Source organism: Falco biarmicus, chromosome 7 (assembly GCF_023638135.1).
Source record: "Falco biarmicus isolate bFalBia1 chromosome 7, bFalBia1.pri, whole genome shotgun sequence".
NCBI classification, from domain to species: domain Eukaryota; kingdom Metazoa; phylum Chordata; class Aves; order Falconiformes; family Falconidae; genus Falco; species Falco biarmicus.
Genome location: NC_079294.1, coordinates 21,592,516 through 21,609,256, shown reverse-complemented (window position 1 = coordinate 21,609,256; position 16,741 = coordinate 21,592,516). Strand labels below are relative to the sequence as shown.

Sequence of the window (16,741 nt, the reverse complement as noted above, 5' to 3'; positions counted from 1 at the left end):
GGAATGCATACACACACAAAGGAGGGAATCACTGGCAGAAATATCCATTTTACCTTAACTGCTCAGCTCTAAAATGCTGTTCGTTCTTTCTTACTCTTGACTGCTTCTACCACTCCTTAAAACATTTTTAGAAGTAGTGTCTCTGAAGCCATGAGCTATTGCAGGAAAACAAGGCTTGGACATCTGCAGTTGTACATTATTTACGCAGCAATTTTCCCCTAGTAATGGCCTTCGGAGAAATACATGGTCAGATTCATAAAAAGGTCTCTCATCCCTGGTCCCTTATGTACACACATTCAAACATACATCTAGTGCTTGCACAATAAAAATAAAAGTGATGGATGAGGTAAGGTACTCATCCAACTGTCTAATAAATTAGATGGTTATTAAAGAGATGGGGTGTTTGTTTACCTTACAAAGCTGAGAAGAGAGGGTATCTAGCAGCATCTAACCAAAGGCTTGTGCTTAACCGTTCTCATGCTCAGCTTGCAGAGCTAGATGCAGCCAGCGTGCTGCTCTGGGGACAAGGCAGCCTCCCCCAGCTGCCTCCTGACACGTAACAACTCTTACTGCTAACTTGAGCCGAAGGACCAAGCATCAATCACCAGGGCTGCAAGGATGCTGTAGATGATTAGGGTGGGACTTAAGGAAGATCTGCCATCCAACCACATTAGATAGGGTTTTTTTTAGTATTGCTCTTCTGCATCCAATTTTTTTCTTATTAAAGGAAGGGAGAGACTGTGACCAAAACCAACCACCTTGGAAAGATCTCTACACCCCGGAGAGACCTCTCTCTGCTTCTGCCAGCCCCAATGAACCTATGTGAATAGCCTAACTCCAGAGCTACAGGCTATGCAAGACAGGCCAGATTTTCTTCTCTTTTCTGCTCTCATTTCTTTTGACCAGAAATTCTATCTGGACTGGGGAAACTTTTCCCTTGGAGTTCCCACAAAAAGCTTCAGTTTTAATGAACAAACATTCATCAGAAGGGTAGGAAAAAGTCTTTTACTGAAGAATTCTTGACCAATCCCTATTGTTAGTGCTGCAACAGGGACCTGACTTCAAAATACCATTTCAAAAAAACCAAACACATGCCTCTCCCAATTTTTTTTTTTGTTCAACTCCCAGCTTTCCCCTCTGTAAGGAACCAACGCAGCACCAAATGAAAGGCAACAGTATGGACATTTAGTGCCAAGTTCCTACAGACATCCTGTGCCAACCCAAAAGTGAGGGCTGTGTCTTTGTGCCTCAGTCTTCCTCTCAGTGAAACTATTTGCTTGTCTCCCAAGGAAGCTTAATTCAAGAACAGGGTTGATTTCTCATTTTTATTTAGCCTGTCTCTACACTGCTCTGGCAGAGAAGAGGAGCCTTGAACTGGTTATTTTATCATAGCATGTACACTGGTTTAGAGTCGCTTTTATGTTGCACAAGGGAGCTCTAATGTGAACAGGACTCAGGTCTACTCTGGGAGAACAGGTGTCTCACCCCAGTATGGAGCTTACAAAAGCTGTGGGCAGAAAGTGCAACCTCATTCCACAGAGAAAGTTCAGCACAGGTCTATTAGCAGCCCAAATCTGCATCCCTTCCACCTCAGAGTGGAAAAAGAATTTGAAAAGCCTTGGGTACGCACATGCACAAGGGCTGGCAGGACTAGCAAAGCAATGTGGTGAATAGGCACTAACTGCCTATCCCCCGAGCAGAGATGTGGGTGGAATGAGGGAAACAACCCCTTCTGTGTTTACTAGGAGCACAATAACAGCTGAGCAAATACGGCTCATGGGGATAGCATAAATCTCTCCGCACCTCTGTTAGTCATCAGTGCTGCTACCCGCTCCACCCTGTTGTGTCTGGGACCGTGGTCTTTCCATGGTATTCTGGCTAATGTAAAGGTAAAGAGAAAAACAAACCTTGCAGGTGCTCCCACACTGTACCAGTTGAGCAGTCCTTGCTTTACCTTGGTACTCACTCAATTTCATTTCTCAAGGCATAGGCTACAAAGGAAGCAGAGGTTACTACACGTTCCAGTGCTGAACAAGTACAATGCAAAGATTTAACAGGTGGCTTACAATTTTAAAAAATGCATTGTTCCAAGTGGCTCATTAAACTTCAGCTATCCAGGAACTCATCCTTCCCCTGCCATTTTCCTTCTGCTCAAAGCAATAGAGCTGCACTGTACTCCCACCGGTGTTACGTGCTAAGAAGCCTATTCAGTATCCACCCTCTAGCTTGGAATAAGGAGGAATGGCTGAAGGAAGCACTGTCCCAGGGATTACAGTGAACTTGCCAAAGGCCTTTTTGATGGACAACTTGTGCTCACTTTGCAGAACCTGTAGACATTGGGTGCTACCCAGCAAGGAAAGAAGTCTGCTCCACAGGGTTTCCAAACCACAGAGGAATAAAGCTCCATGCCTGGGCATCTTGAAACCCACCAGTTGAAAGTTACCTGTACCTGCAATTCTAACTCAGCTGCCCTTCAGACAGCTTTTGGACTCTTTCTACCACCACATCTCTCAAGGAGTCAGTCACACAGTCCCAGCCCTCCTAGAGCTGTAGCCAGACTAGCTATAAGGATAGCAGAAAGAGAACAATACTTCTTTTATGGCTACAGTACGTCATTCTGAAGAAAAAAATGCAAATATTTCCCTGCTTGTACACAACGCATTAACAGAGCTCTGATTAAATTCTGGTTCATTAGAGTATAAGTCATGTCATTTTTATAAGAAAATGAGGAAAATATAGACTACGTACAGTATGAGATAGTTGCCTAACACTGCAGGTTAAGAAAAACACGCTCCAAGAGGAGACGTCTCAAAAGTTCTCTGTGAAACAGATCTTCAGTATTGAAAGTGATCGTAAGACTTGTGTCTTGTACCAAATTAAATGACCAGTTTGGCTAGTGGAACATAGCATGCAATTTACAGACTGAAATTCAGGAAAGAATTCAAAGTCATCTTGACAAATGGTTTTAAATCAGCATGATCACAACTTACAAGTACAAACCATAACAACCAGCAAGGAGAAATCCAGTGCATGGAGAGGAAATTACTGGCGAGACAGCAAGACTTGGAAAAAAATGGTCAGGAGCTTAGGTAGACCACGAAAAGTCTGCAACTTCATGACATTCAACAAAAAAAATCAAAACAGGTAAATCTAGCTGTGGGACATAGTGACAGGGGCCTCACACAAGAAACACACACTAAGGGCTGGTGAGCCTTTAAATGAGCCCTGTGTCCAGCTCTAGGCACCACACTTTGACGGAGAGGTGGACCATTTGGCAAAAGTGCAGGAGAGCGCAAAGGGAACAGGCAGAGGTCTAGGAAACTTGATCTATGAGAAAAGGCTGAAAGAATTCCATTTGTTTAGTCTAGGGATGACATTCAGTCTTCTGAGACATAAAAGCTGTTATACAAAAAAAAAAAAGGATGGTCATACATCTTTTTTTTTTCTTCACCATGGGTAGTTCAAGTAGCAGTCAGTTTACTTGGAGAAAGGAGATTTAGGTTTGATACAAAAAACTCCTGGTGATTAACTGTTCATTCATTGGAAGAGGCAGTGGGATCCCTGTCGCTGCATTTATAACAGGTTACATGCATCAGAGCTGCTGTAAACTGGATATGACCCTGAGTTAAGTTGGGGAGGAAAAAACCCCTATGTGATCTCTTCAGGTCTTTTCCACTCGCCTCACACAGACTGAGAAGCTCCAGCAGATCCTAGATGACTAAGGCAACCTCTTTGCAAACACAGTCTAAAATCCTGAAGATATTTCATCTCGTTTAAGTTTCCAGATTTTGAGGTCTGATTTTCCTAAGGCTTCCATATTCTATATGACAGCTGTAGCTGTGCAGTACCATTACAATGACAGTTTGCACAATCTGAGCAGAGAAAGTTTGGCACCAAAACGTAGCCCTCTTTACATCAGTTCTTCACATCAGGACAGCTCCTCAGCAGTAGAACAGCTTTCAACATTAGATGCTATCTTTGTGATTTTGAGTGGAACTTTCACAGAGTCTGCATTTTTTCTTCTCCAACTCCTCTTTTCCATTTCACATAGTTTCTAAGCACTGCTAGCTCGTGGCATATCTAGCTCTGAGATAAGCCACCTGTCTCTGAACACATTCATTCATTTTCCCTGTACTCCTTTCTCACTGCACTCTTTCCACACTGAGGAATGCTATTCAATAAAATGAGAAGCCATAGGTGTTTCCACTGGAGCCTTAAAATTATTGGGAAACTATTTTCACTTCCACACCTGTTTTTAATGTGCTTGGAACAAGTAGCATAGCAATTGTTGGAGGACTTGCCTACCTCTGCTGGCTGGAATATACGAGCACACTATTTTTACAGGATTGTAAGTGTATAGTTACAGACACCAAACAGAAAGCTTTTGAAAACTGTCACAGGGAGGTAAAAAGTATTTCAAACTGGTCTTCCTAACTACAGTAACATTCTTTTTTTATGCTATTGCTAGTGAGTAAAAGGGAGGAAGAGGAACAGGTTTATAGTGTGATGAATCTTATGGCAGATCAGCTTTTTCCTGTAATATTTAGCACTTTATGAGGAGGCAGAGGGAATTGCCTCTGACAGGAGTGCTAGCACTCACTCTTGGACATTTAGCTTGAGCCAGCTGTCTGTGCAGAATGTTCAGGCTTTGGAAGTTCAACGATGTAACATATGGAATTCAGACATCAGTCACAGGACAGAGAAACTGATTCTGTTCCATCAGTGTCACGAGATGGAGGTAGCCCTCCTTCCACAAACTGGGCTGAAAGGCAAAGGAAGGACTCCAGAGTGACACTATAGATGAGGTTACTGTTCTTCCCAGTAGAATTTCTCTGAATTGCAGAGAACTTACATAGGCAACAGGCCCTCCAGCTATAGCACCCCATGCATTCTGAGGGTACCATTTCCAGACAGAATGATAGCTTTGTGCTATCAGAGGCTGTTCAATAAGCCTAAGATGAGGTGGGAGACTGATGGCACCAGCAGAATCACAGACCTCCCTGCATTATGAAGTGGTGAAACCAGAAAAATGCCGTGCACTCACCCAGAGTGAGAGTAGCCAGTTTAACACATCTTCCTCCCTAACACGTTCCAGGAGAATGAACGCTGCCTTGCTTTTTTAAACATACTCCCATCTGTTGGGATCTGAGGCTGGGTTCAGCCTTCTTTCCTGACTATTCAGAGGCAACCCTTGGGACCTTCTACCAAGAAGTCTTTCCAGCTACTTACAAACCATTTCAACAGCCTGAAAAGCACACAGTTAAGCCACCCCTGAACCGCACCACAAAATGTACTCACTGGTTCCCATTGACCACTTTCTTATTTCAGTGGTCTGGCAAAATACAAAAAATGAGATGCCCATGAAGAGAAATGGAACATGAGGATGGTAGCTTTTACTCGTGCCCCCACGACTCCAAAATATACACAGGACTTTCACAACACTGTTGACATCAGTTTGAAAGTAAAGAGGACACAGCTGACACACAAGAAGGTTGTAGCAAGGTGAATGTCAGTCTCTTCTTTCAAGTAACAAGTGATAGGATGAGAGGAAATAGCCTCAAGTTGCACCAGGCAAAGTTTAGACTGGATATTAGGAAAGATATCTTCACTGAAAGGGTGGTCAAGCATTGGAACAGGTTGCCCAGGGAAGTGTTGAGTCACCATTCCTGGAGGCATTTAAAAGATGTGTAGACATCATGCTTAGGGACATAGTTTAGTGGTGGACTTGGCAGTGTTAGGCTAATGATTGGAGTCAATGATCTTAAGGGTCTTTTCCAACCTAAATGATTCTATGACATTTTCCTCAAATGTCCCATGCTGCTGCTCCACAAACTGTACATTCGTGTAGGGCCCTACACATTTCCCTTCTTATCATCTACTCCATCTCCAAGACCCACCAAAGCAGAGAACCTCCTCACCCTAAGCCTGGCATCAGAAGCAGCAAGCCTCCATGGAAGGAGTAGGGTTTTCCAGCAGCTGCAGAATGTAACTCTGCTGCCTCACAGCCTTGTGTCCTTGGACAATGCTGGGGGCAGCAAACACTCTTAGGGATAACACTGACCTGTGTACCACTGAACCCTTTTTTTCATCAGTTGTCTCCTTGAGAATCACTTGCAAACTCCAGCAGGGCTTTTGGTTTCAGGAGAAGCTGAGGTCTAAACATTTTCCAGGGGGAATCTGGGAGCACAGGTCAAGCCATTACTTTGAAACAGCCCTTCCTTATTTATGGCACCTTAGAACTGTTATAATCTTTCTTGTGAAATTTTAAGAGAGGCGAGAAAGTGAGTCAATACATGTAGTCTATCTGCAAGCATCAACATACGTTCAGATGGACGTCTGAAGTGCAGATCCACATACAAGCCTGTGCTGAAGGCTGCTGTTGCATACAGCAAGGGAGCACTTTGCTGCTAAGGAATTACTTCAGCTAATCAATGCAACCTCTCCAATATGAACCAGCTTCTGCTAAGAAGCAAAACAAACTGCATCAAGTTGACCTCTCCACTCTCCATTTGTCCCTATATATCCAGGTAATGTCTGTTGCTGGAGCTTATTTCCTTTCCCCTCCAAATCCTCAGTCATTTTAAATTTAGGGTTGTTTTTCTTCCCCTTTTACCCCAGCTTCTTATATCTTTGCCCCTCTCCTCCCGCCCCCTGTCCACTCACCTTAACTGGCAACTGTAGAGTAAGAGTTATGACTCCATGTCTGGAGTAATTTGTTTTCTTTCTTTGCGGCATAAGGAGGGGGGAGTGACTGAATTCTTTGGGAATGATTTATCACACAGCACTCAGGGGGAGCTTCATTTATTTGCCTAGCTGCATACGGTTTAACACCTATGGTTGCATGCCGATTATTATACAATGTTATTTTTCCCACTTGTATACTTTGCACCTTTTCATAGAGCAGATTAACTAGTCCCCAGTGGCATGTTATTTATTACTTTGTTTGCTGGCTGTCTGGGAAGGGTCCTGGTCCTAGATTCTTCCATCCTCCCTGCTTCTGCTCTCCCCTACGTACTCCCTTCTTCACCACACCTGTCACACACACTGAGACTGTGGGAGAATCACACTTGAGCATCACATATATTGTACCTTCCCCAAACCTTCAGGAGGAGAAAGAGACAGAGGCCTCCTAAACAGCAGCCAAGAGAGGAACGTGTGAGTGAACCACATAGAGCCAGAGGGAAAGAAGGGATAGAAAATAAGGGTGAAACATCACATTTTGGCTTGCAAGGAAGCAGGAACTTAGCAGACAAGAATCTAGAGATCTGCTGTGAAAATGCAATGTAATTAGTAAGTTTTCATATCATACTCATCAGGCACTTCTCCTGAGATTGCTTCATTTGATATCAAGACAGAACCTAAATTAAAATGAACTCAAAACCAAACCAAAACAAATCCTCACAAAAAAGAAGAGGTGGGAGGACTAATACAAAGGTCTGAAGGTAAATATTTCTGGCAGATGGGACAATAAAGTGACATACTTTAGCCCAATGGTTTTGACAGGTCAGAGGAGCACCGTGTTGGGAGGCACTGACTCAAGATGTAGGACAAGAGCCAAGAAGAACAGAATAATAGAGGATAGTAGGAAAGGCAAAAGCTTTCTGACTCATTGGTTCCCTCCCATGAACTGTTATTCCTGACATCATCACTGACTCTTCTTTTTTCTGCTTCAGCTACGGGGAAGTTCAAAAACCACTACTCCCAAGTATTATGCCCAGAAGAGATGGAAGCATCAAAATGTCCACCAAAGAGGATGCAGTCAGCATTAGGATGTCATTCCCAGGCACCAAAATTCTCCAATTCCAATGCCACCATCACATCTTATTTAGATGCCACTAAAGCACAATTGCACCTGGCTGACACTCCTTCCTTCTCAACCTGCTTTCCTGCTGAAGTGAGACCAACTTTTGCTTCCACCCATCTCCTCTACTTGGTGTCCTGACTACCACTAACCAGCCACAGATTTTGGAGAACAGCCTGTAACAGACATTTAGACAGAACATTAACACAACTGGCATGGAGAGGCAGCCAGTCAGTTTGGAACGAGCACAACTAGTTTAGTAGTAACAGAAAGCAGGAGAAAAGTAGCAGAAGCCCATGGCTTCACATATCTTTAAATAACAAGGGAGGGAACGCTGTGTGCTGAGGGTAGGACAAGACAGCTGATGAATAAGGCTGAGAAGACAGGATTAAGACAGGTGAGAAACTGTCCCCATTCAAAAAAGTGCTTTGCTTTTCAAAAGCCTCATCTAAATGTACCTGTAGCTCCCTAGTCTCTGCAGCGTTCCACATCTCCAAGGCATAAAGAAATTTGTTCCAACTCCAAATATCTACATATTCAATGCAAATAAGTGCACTGTCTCCTCACTCTGGAAAATAATACAGGTGTTCAAGCTCCTTGGGGGTTAGTCCTCACTGCTAAAAAGGAACATCCTAATAACAAATCAAACTTTTGTCTAGCCTTAGCTATTTTTGGTGTATCCCACCAAAACTGCCATAATCCTTTTTAAGGGCAAAGCAGCAGGCCCTGCCCTTACAATCTGACTCAAGAGGAACTACACTGATTCTCAATATAGGTGGCTTAAAAGCATGCTCCTTGTTAATGTATAGGATCCTAGAAAGACTCCACATGGCTAAGGCAACATGTCATGAGTACATTCCCCCTAGGAGCAATCACTATTCCCTGATCCTTAAGAAAGGCATGCAGCAAAATGGTATCACTGCCTAGGCAAAGTACTAGAAAGGAGAAGCTATTTTGGGGTGTCATGTGGGTTTTATTGCCTTTTTTTTTTTTTTTCTGCAAGCAGGAAAAAAGTTAAAGAAGGAACACAGACAAATCAGAGAATGCATGTCCTGGTAGTACATCTGATATAATCACATCCCACCCCACTGTTCAGATCTCTGGAGTCAAACTGCACCCAAGAGTACACAGACTCCCTTTGGGGTGGACGACAGGATGTGTTTCTGCTTCTTGCAAAAGTATATACAGACATGTACCTTTCAAGCTCCTTCTCCCTTTGAGAAGCCCTAAAGTTTGGGCCCCAAGTGATTTCAATTAACAAAAAGAACTGTGACCACCACCATTCTTGTATTCAAAACTCATTTACAGTTATACTCTGTCCACTAAGATCTCCTGACAGCAGAAAGCTCTATCACTGGAAAACTGTCATATGAGATGCTGGCATGATACTTGGGCGCCAGAGCTGAACAGTATAGGTCACATGGAGTTGGCCCCCATTCAACAAGCAAAATTTTGAAATAAACAAAATGGTTGGTTTTTTTTTTTTTAAACTATGCACACACAAACCTGTCTTCAGCTGCTAACCTTAATATATTACTCATTCTTCCTTTCAAATAACGTCATGTTCAAAACCCCAGTGACTGCAGAATATTTACTTGAGGCTGCTACTGCTGGTTTCTCTAGAGCTGTTTATTTTTCCATGCATGAGCTCATTACATCACTCTGTGGTTTTCTTAAAAGTTGTCAGGGTAAGATGGATACAGGCTGGAATCTCTTGCTAACTAAAACCAAATCACTAACTAGCACAACTGGAGCTGGAGATAACCCAGCTCTGGAAATGAGGAACAACCATGGATTCCTCAGTGGAGATGGGGTGCTCCCAAACAGGCAGCCATCAGATCTATTTTCTTGGAAGTGGAACACATTATCAAGTGTTTCTCTAGATTAAGAACTGTAAAAAAATAATCATTTGGACTGTTGCAGGCTGGAAGAGGCCGGGGGGAGAAGGTAGGAAAGTAGGAGGCTAAAACAGTAGAAGTAGAATGAAAAGATGTTTCCCACCCATGCTGATTAGAGAATAGCCATTGCAAAGGTCTCATCTGTATCACCTCCTGCTCTGTGTGTTAAAAATAAATGACATGTCACAGAAGGCAGTGCTAAATAGTTTGGGGTAGCCATCTGTGTGCACCCGTGGGTGTGCATCTTTGGGTAAGGTGAAAATCAATTCAAAACAAACATCAAAAATGTTTTTGTCATCTTGCCATAACAAATAAAATACTGTGTTGATCTAGACCTTTCACTCGCCCCAGAAAGAGAAAATTACTTTTGGGCTTTTAAGATTCATAAAGGCAGAGGACTTAGTTTGTAAGTGTAGAAAACAGTAACTTCTCTGCTACTCTACAGTCCAGATGTTAGAGCATGTTCATACTTTGGTTCCTGCCTCTGGCCAAGAAGATTTGAACCTTCATGTCACCCTACTGAGAAACAGATTTTGTCATCATTTAATTCTTTAAGGCAGGCTAGGGTAACAGCGCTAGCAAACCCTCATAGAAATGCTGTTTTACTTAGCCTAGAAAAATTCACTGGCAAAATGCCTGGGTCAAGTGCTCTAATCACCAGGCTAGAGTCACTCTGCTTTCTCTGATCCTTAGCTTTCTTAGTATTTACATATGCCAAGCAAAATGTAAATGCTCCAAAAGAGAGGACTGTTTCAGGAGGACCTCTCCTGTTTGTCAGCCCTAAATGGAAGGTGGAACACTCAGATTTCACATGCAGCCTTATTAGATACAGGCTGCAACACAGGGTGTTCACCAGCTCTGCAATGCTCAGCTACCTGGTGGTCGGTTCATTCTGAAGTCTAGTATTGACCAGAGACAATGACAGCAAATATGTCTCCATATAGCGATTCTTAAATTCTCCTCATGGTTGATATAGCAATGGTGCTAGCTGTCCAAGGTGTCCAACGTCAGTGCTGATTAGAGAGCAGCACATGCCCTCGGACAATAGTATCTACTGGACTTCACTGCCAAGGACAGGGCTACATAACCACCACAGGGAGAAGAGTTATCAGGGTTAAGTGTTTCAGTACCCCAAGGAGTAGGGCAGGCTTTCAAGAACTCAAGACCAATGAAGAAGAACAGAAATAAAAGAAGAGTTAGGCTGAGTATCACAAAAAGTAAAATCCTAAGACTGAGTTCAGACAGCAGAGCAGGTACCTGTGGGAAGAAACGAAATCTTTATTGCCTAAGGCATTTATGCTACACTAGAAAAATGCTGCTTTTCACACATTCACTAGCCCTAGGGCCATAGATTAGATGACCTACTAGATCTGTTCTCACCTCTGATTTCAGTGATCCCATTAAATTGCTGCAAGAGGATACCAGGCTGTATCTGTTTCAAGACAGTAAGTGCAAGCTCAGAGAGAAAACTAGGCAAACACCAAAATGAAAAATCCAATCTTGCACTAGTAAAACTTACCTTAACCCTTTAGAAATAAATGAAAAATCACAAATGTGCTGAGCATTAATATTTTAAGGTGACAAGAGCCAAAAGCAATTAAAAAATCCCCTAATTCTGCATGCCTATCTCATGACAGCTATTTCATAATCTTCAGCCAAGGCAGAGTTTTGGACATTTGGAGAATCTGATTTTAACTGATACTTATACACTCCAGCTCTGTTGCTCAATCCCACCTGCCCTACATTGCCTTTTAACATGTATGACAAGGGATGAAAGGTACCAAACCAGGGGACTAGGCTTCACTGGCTGAAAGAAACAGACTAAAGTAGCCCTCACCTAATATTAGCTAAACCATAGCCCTGTTTTGAAGAGGCAGCATTTCTTGGTATCAATAATTCAGTGTAAGAAACAGAAATGGCTGTATATTTATAACGCCTAATGAGGAAATCTGGGCCTAAAAATTGGCAACCCAGTCACTTAATGAGATCCTACAGCAAACGAGGGTCTGTCAGGGCAATCAGTAAAGCTGAGCCAGATGAACCACACATCTCCTTTTAGCTTGCTATAGAAACCACCTCCTACAGAAGTCTTGAATTTTCCAGATCTTTTATTTTCTATTTGTAGCATGCACCCACAATAATCTTGTTTGAACAACAGAAATTATATCAGAACCAACTGGGGAAAAAAAAAAGGGTTTTTTACAAAAGTAAATTCACAAAAGGAATTATTCCATGAACAACACTCTGGTTTACATCAGGCAGCTTCCTGACTAAACAACTGAACGAACCCATAGCCTTTACAACACGAAAGCCTACTTCGGCTCTGTCAGGCTAAGAAAGGGTGGGAGACAGGGTCTCAAGTACAAGATCCTCCTGCTCCCAAGTCCCTTTGTAGCCTCCCAGAACCTAGGTCTAGGACTCTTATTTCCATTGCAGCTACCAGATTTGCTGCATTATTGGTCTCCAAGATAGGTAGGGCCCATTGCAGAGGATTTTAATATTGAACTGTCACCTTCAACTGCACTGTGAGCTGCTGGTTGTTCCAGCAGTTCACAAAACACAAGCTGCATTTGCCCTCCCATGAAAGACACCCTTAAAGAATGCTGATACCCTCCTACATTATCTGAAGCTTCTGGATGATTCCCACTGGCAGTTCCTACACAGATCACCCTGCCACAAAAACAGTCAGGAGCTGAAGCACAGGAGACTGTTGCTAAAACTGGGGTCTGGGCATGTCCTCCTGCTAAGTTCTTCTCCACTCTGCAGTAAGGCAATCTCACCTAATCTAGCATTGATTTCACCCTGTAGTTGGTAAGTGGCACAGGAAGGTTGAGGGAACTGCTGAGTGCCATGAATGCTCCCTGGCTAATCCAGAAATACCAGGTGATGAGGTACTTCAAGCTATCACAGTTCATCTGTTTTGGGGACTGGAGTTATACCCAACAGCTTTTCTAGGCATATATAGTTTCATAAAACACATGCAATAGTAGCAGCGTAGCAGTTCCTATTTAAACCTTAAAGAAAACCTTCTTAAGGGTTCTTAAGGCAATTTTCCTCTTTTGATATTCCCTTTACTTCATTCCCTTCTCCCACTTCAGTTCAAATAGATCTGACAGAAACTATTCTTACTGAAAATTCCCAACTTTCCTCTTCAGATTCTTCCAGTTTCTTGTGATTTCAGTGACTACATGCAGTTTCACCCTCATCTCCAATCTCAAGTTCTACAACCTAACTTCAGATCTTCCTGCTCCTCCTTTTCCCACTCATGTTTATGATCTTTTCCTTGCTGTTTTTTTACACTGGTGTCTTCCCTCATCCACTCTACTATCCACAAAAACAATCTCAATGTTTACTTAGGCCCAGACATAGGTAACCAACTTTCAGTTGTAATATAAACCAATCATTTGTCTATCAAAAATATCCCCTGCAGAATAGGATCTTGAAGTTGCTAGAAAAGAAGCCCTTTTCTGTATTTTCTCAACTACTTAGACCAAACCTACAGCCCAGATCTCAGAGCCAAATGCATCAGTTTGTACATCTGTGAAAGACTGCTGAACAGCAAACAGAATAAAGATGGTAGCTGGCAGGGATGAATTAACAGATGAAGAAATTAGAGGTTGTGCAGTTATGGTTTGGGAAAACAGCAACATCCCTCATCACACATCGACTGTGGCCTTTTGGACACAAAAAAGAATGTTATCTGAAATTATTTTATAGCCTGCACTTCAAGTCCATCAACACTGAAAAGGAGCAGGATAGGTACAACAAATAAAGAATGAAACAAGAACAGACAGTGAGGGACTGCAGCCCAGTTAAAAGAAACCTTTTTGGTTTCTTAGATGGAACATTACCTGAATTCCTTATACTGGAGCTGTTCAGTTTGGAATCTTTGATGACCAAGTGCTTAATCCAAAGGGTGGGTGCTGTGATTTCTGAAAGAGAAAAAATAACTAATTTAAACTACAGCAACTAGTGAATATATACAGTTGTTACTCACACAGTCACAGAACGGGTTGGGTTCCAACCCCCCTGCCATGAGCAGGAGCACCTTCCACTAGACCAGGTTGCTCAAAGTATCATCCAGCCTGGCCTTGAACACTTCCAGGGATGGGGCATCCACAGCTGCTCTGGGCAGCCTGTTCCAGTGTCTGGCCACCCTTGCAGTAAAGAATTTCTTCCTTACTTTTAAACTAAATCTACGCTTTTTTAGTTTAAAGCCATTCCCCCTTGTCCTATCAGTACATGCCCTTGTAAAAAGTCCCTCTCCACCTTTCTTGTAGGCCCTCTTTAGGTACTGGAAGGCTGCTATAAGGTCTCCCGGGAGCCTTCTCTTCCCAAGGCTGAACAACCCCAATTTTCTCCTCTCTCAGCCTGTCTTCAAGGAGACACAGGAGACAAGACGTTTGCTACAATCATGCCTTAACTGATCCACTATCTTTGTAGAGATCAGGTCATCCACCGGTGAGGTCTTCCACCTCTTACAAACCATCATTTGTAAACCTTCCACAAGGTTATCTCATTATTTTCCCATTCCAGAGAGTACCTCCCTGCTGGCAAAACATTTTTTTCCTCCCTCTACCCCCACTTCCCAAATTCTCAAGTTTAAAGCCTTTCTCCTCAAGATTAAAAGATCTCAAAACATCTCAAAGATGTTGTATCCTATAGTATATGTTGTTTTCCAGTAAATTATGTATAAAATCCAGAATAAAAAAAAAGGTCAATCCAGACTTTAAATATTGTTTTAACGGCCCAAGAAGAGCTGACCACAGTCAGTTCCCTAAAACAAGCAGCAACAAAATTTGAAATAAATAGGCAAATAAATGAAGATTTTTCTGGAAAGACTTGGAAAGGAAGTCTGTTCAAGAAACACATTAGAAAAGTAGTCTGATGCACTACAACCAAGACATGTAAACATAAATTTGTGGGAAAAAAGTGCTTAGAGCACCTCCTCTGAGGTGTTATACTCAATTTCAAAACACAGCAGAATCTGCCCTAAGCCACAGAAATGACATAACATCAGTATGTGGTTAGAACTGAGCAAAGCAGTACTTGATACCATGGGCTAAAGCTCCAACAGTGACGTTTTCAGAACTGATATTTTCTGAAAAATTTTCAGTTTCCGCAACAGCATTCCTTAAATACTAGATCCTGAAGTTTATCTTGAGTTCCTCTAAGAAATTTTTACAAGAGTTTTCCTGCTCTGTTGTTGACATTTACATGGATCTGCTCAGCAAGAGAGAAGCTGGCTGACTAGAAGAGATACTGTTCATAAGTTATAAGAGCATGAAGGAAAAATGAAAGGGAATTTTTCCTTCCTAAATGTTTTCAGCTGCATTGATGGTAGGCATTACTGTAATCCGGTTCAGAGCATTTTTTCATATGGAAGTACAGGTTGAACACTGATATTCCAGCAGTAGTAAAAGTCTGCTTACAAAGATTGCCTTATCTGCAGGTTTTACTACACTGTTTTATCATCACTCAGTCATGATGTGCTCCTATAAATATATATATACCTATATACTTCAGGCCAAACTCCTTCAAATTAAATGCTGGGTGAGAGATAGGAAGAGAAGAAGCAAAAAGTAGAAGTCATCCATAAACCAAAGTGCTAGATCCAGACTCATAAATCTGAGATGAAATTTAGCTCTGACTCTGCACTGTATGGACTGGGTATGTCTACAGCTGAAAAAGGAGGGACAACCAAAATCAATAGGTGCCGAAGGATAGGTCAGGGCCTTTAGAGACACAAGGGTGCATATCTTTGTGAGGTTGAAAGGTGCAGGAAAAGAAAATGTGCGAAAACAGTAGAAAGGAAAAGAAAAGGAAATTAATCCTTTGGGATCTACCATAAAAATGTACTTTCCATCCTGTTAACCTGGACATTTTTTGGAATACAAGTAAGCCACACAGACTCCTCTGAACAAATCTGTGGGAAGAGTAGATGCTCACTGAGTTAAGACATGAAGATGTAAGACATAAGAAGATGATGTTTAAAGAAGTTATTCTTTAGGAAATTAATACAACTTGTACATTGAAACTAAATAGTGGGTGAATGCAAAGAAAACAGAACCTAGAAGTGTAGAAGGGAATAAAACGGTTTTAAATTTAAAACTATAGCAATGACCATTAATAATATACTCTTCTGCAGAGGACAATCTTGTCCTAAGAGGATATTCACTACAAACTTCACTGAGATCTGCACTGTAATGAAGTGAAATAATTTCTAAACAGATGGCTTCTTTATGATTCAAACCTTGGACAAGAGAGTTTAAGTTATCTGATCTACATTATCTCTGGCACTATTCTGTTATGCCCTCAGGGAGAATGTTAGAGAGTGGGAAGGGAAGTTATTATGCCTGAAATGTGAGTTTTCATTATCCTCTAATGTAGGTGAAAACATGAGAAAGGTGAAGCTTCATCTTAGAGAAGTTGAGGTCCAAGAGGTATCACACATTTCAGAGGCAGTTGAGTGCACGAAAAGAAATTCCACATTTTTATTGTCCATTCATGTTGCTATCAGCTCCACCCTGGTTGCCTGACTTTGAATGCACAGGTTTTCAGGAGCCCAGCAAATCTCAAACCCACTGAAATTAAATGGAATTTGGACTTTAACTCCTTTGGATATCTACGAAGAGTCCAGATTGACAGGTGAATGGATAACTGTTTTGCTTTTTTCTGTCATCTGACATTGGTGTCAGACACCAAATACAAGCCATTCCTCAGGAAAACCTACCCAAGACACTGGGAGAGCACTCTAATGAATTATCACAACATGTTTGTTCAGATAGAACCAAGGGGTTGAGGATGACATCCTGAGATATCTAGTTCAATCTTGTGCTCCAGACAGGGCCAGCTGTAAAAACAGACCAGGTTGCTCACGGCTTTATCCAACTGGCTCAGAAAGGAAAGGCAAAATACCACCTCTCTGAGCAATCTGTTCCACAGCCTCATTGTCCCTCATGGTGATGAAGATTTTCCTTATACCCAGTCCAAACATTTTGTTTCAATTTATGACTGTTGTCTCTCATCATGCATTACTGTG

At 42.1% G+C, this 16,741-nt stretch overlaps 1 protein-coding gene across 5 annotated transcripts in view; it reads right to left on the bottom strand.

The window, feature by feature from the left end:
- Positions 1-16,741, bottom strand: part of SMOC1 (SPARC related modular calcium binding 1) — a 134,431-nt gene that overhangs the window by 30,459 nt on the left and 87,231 nt on the right. For all 5 annotated transcript variants that reach the window (XM_056347093.1, XM_056347094.1, XM_056347096.1 and 2 more), the window contains exon 7: positions 13,551-13,631. In XM_056347093.1, coding sequence (XP_056203068.1) covers positions 13,551-13,631 — 81 coding nt within the window. The remainder of the gene's footprint in view (positions 1-13,550; positions 13,632-16,741) is intronic.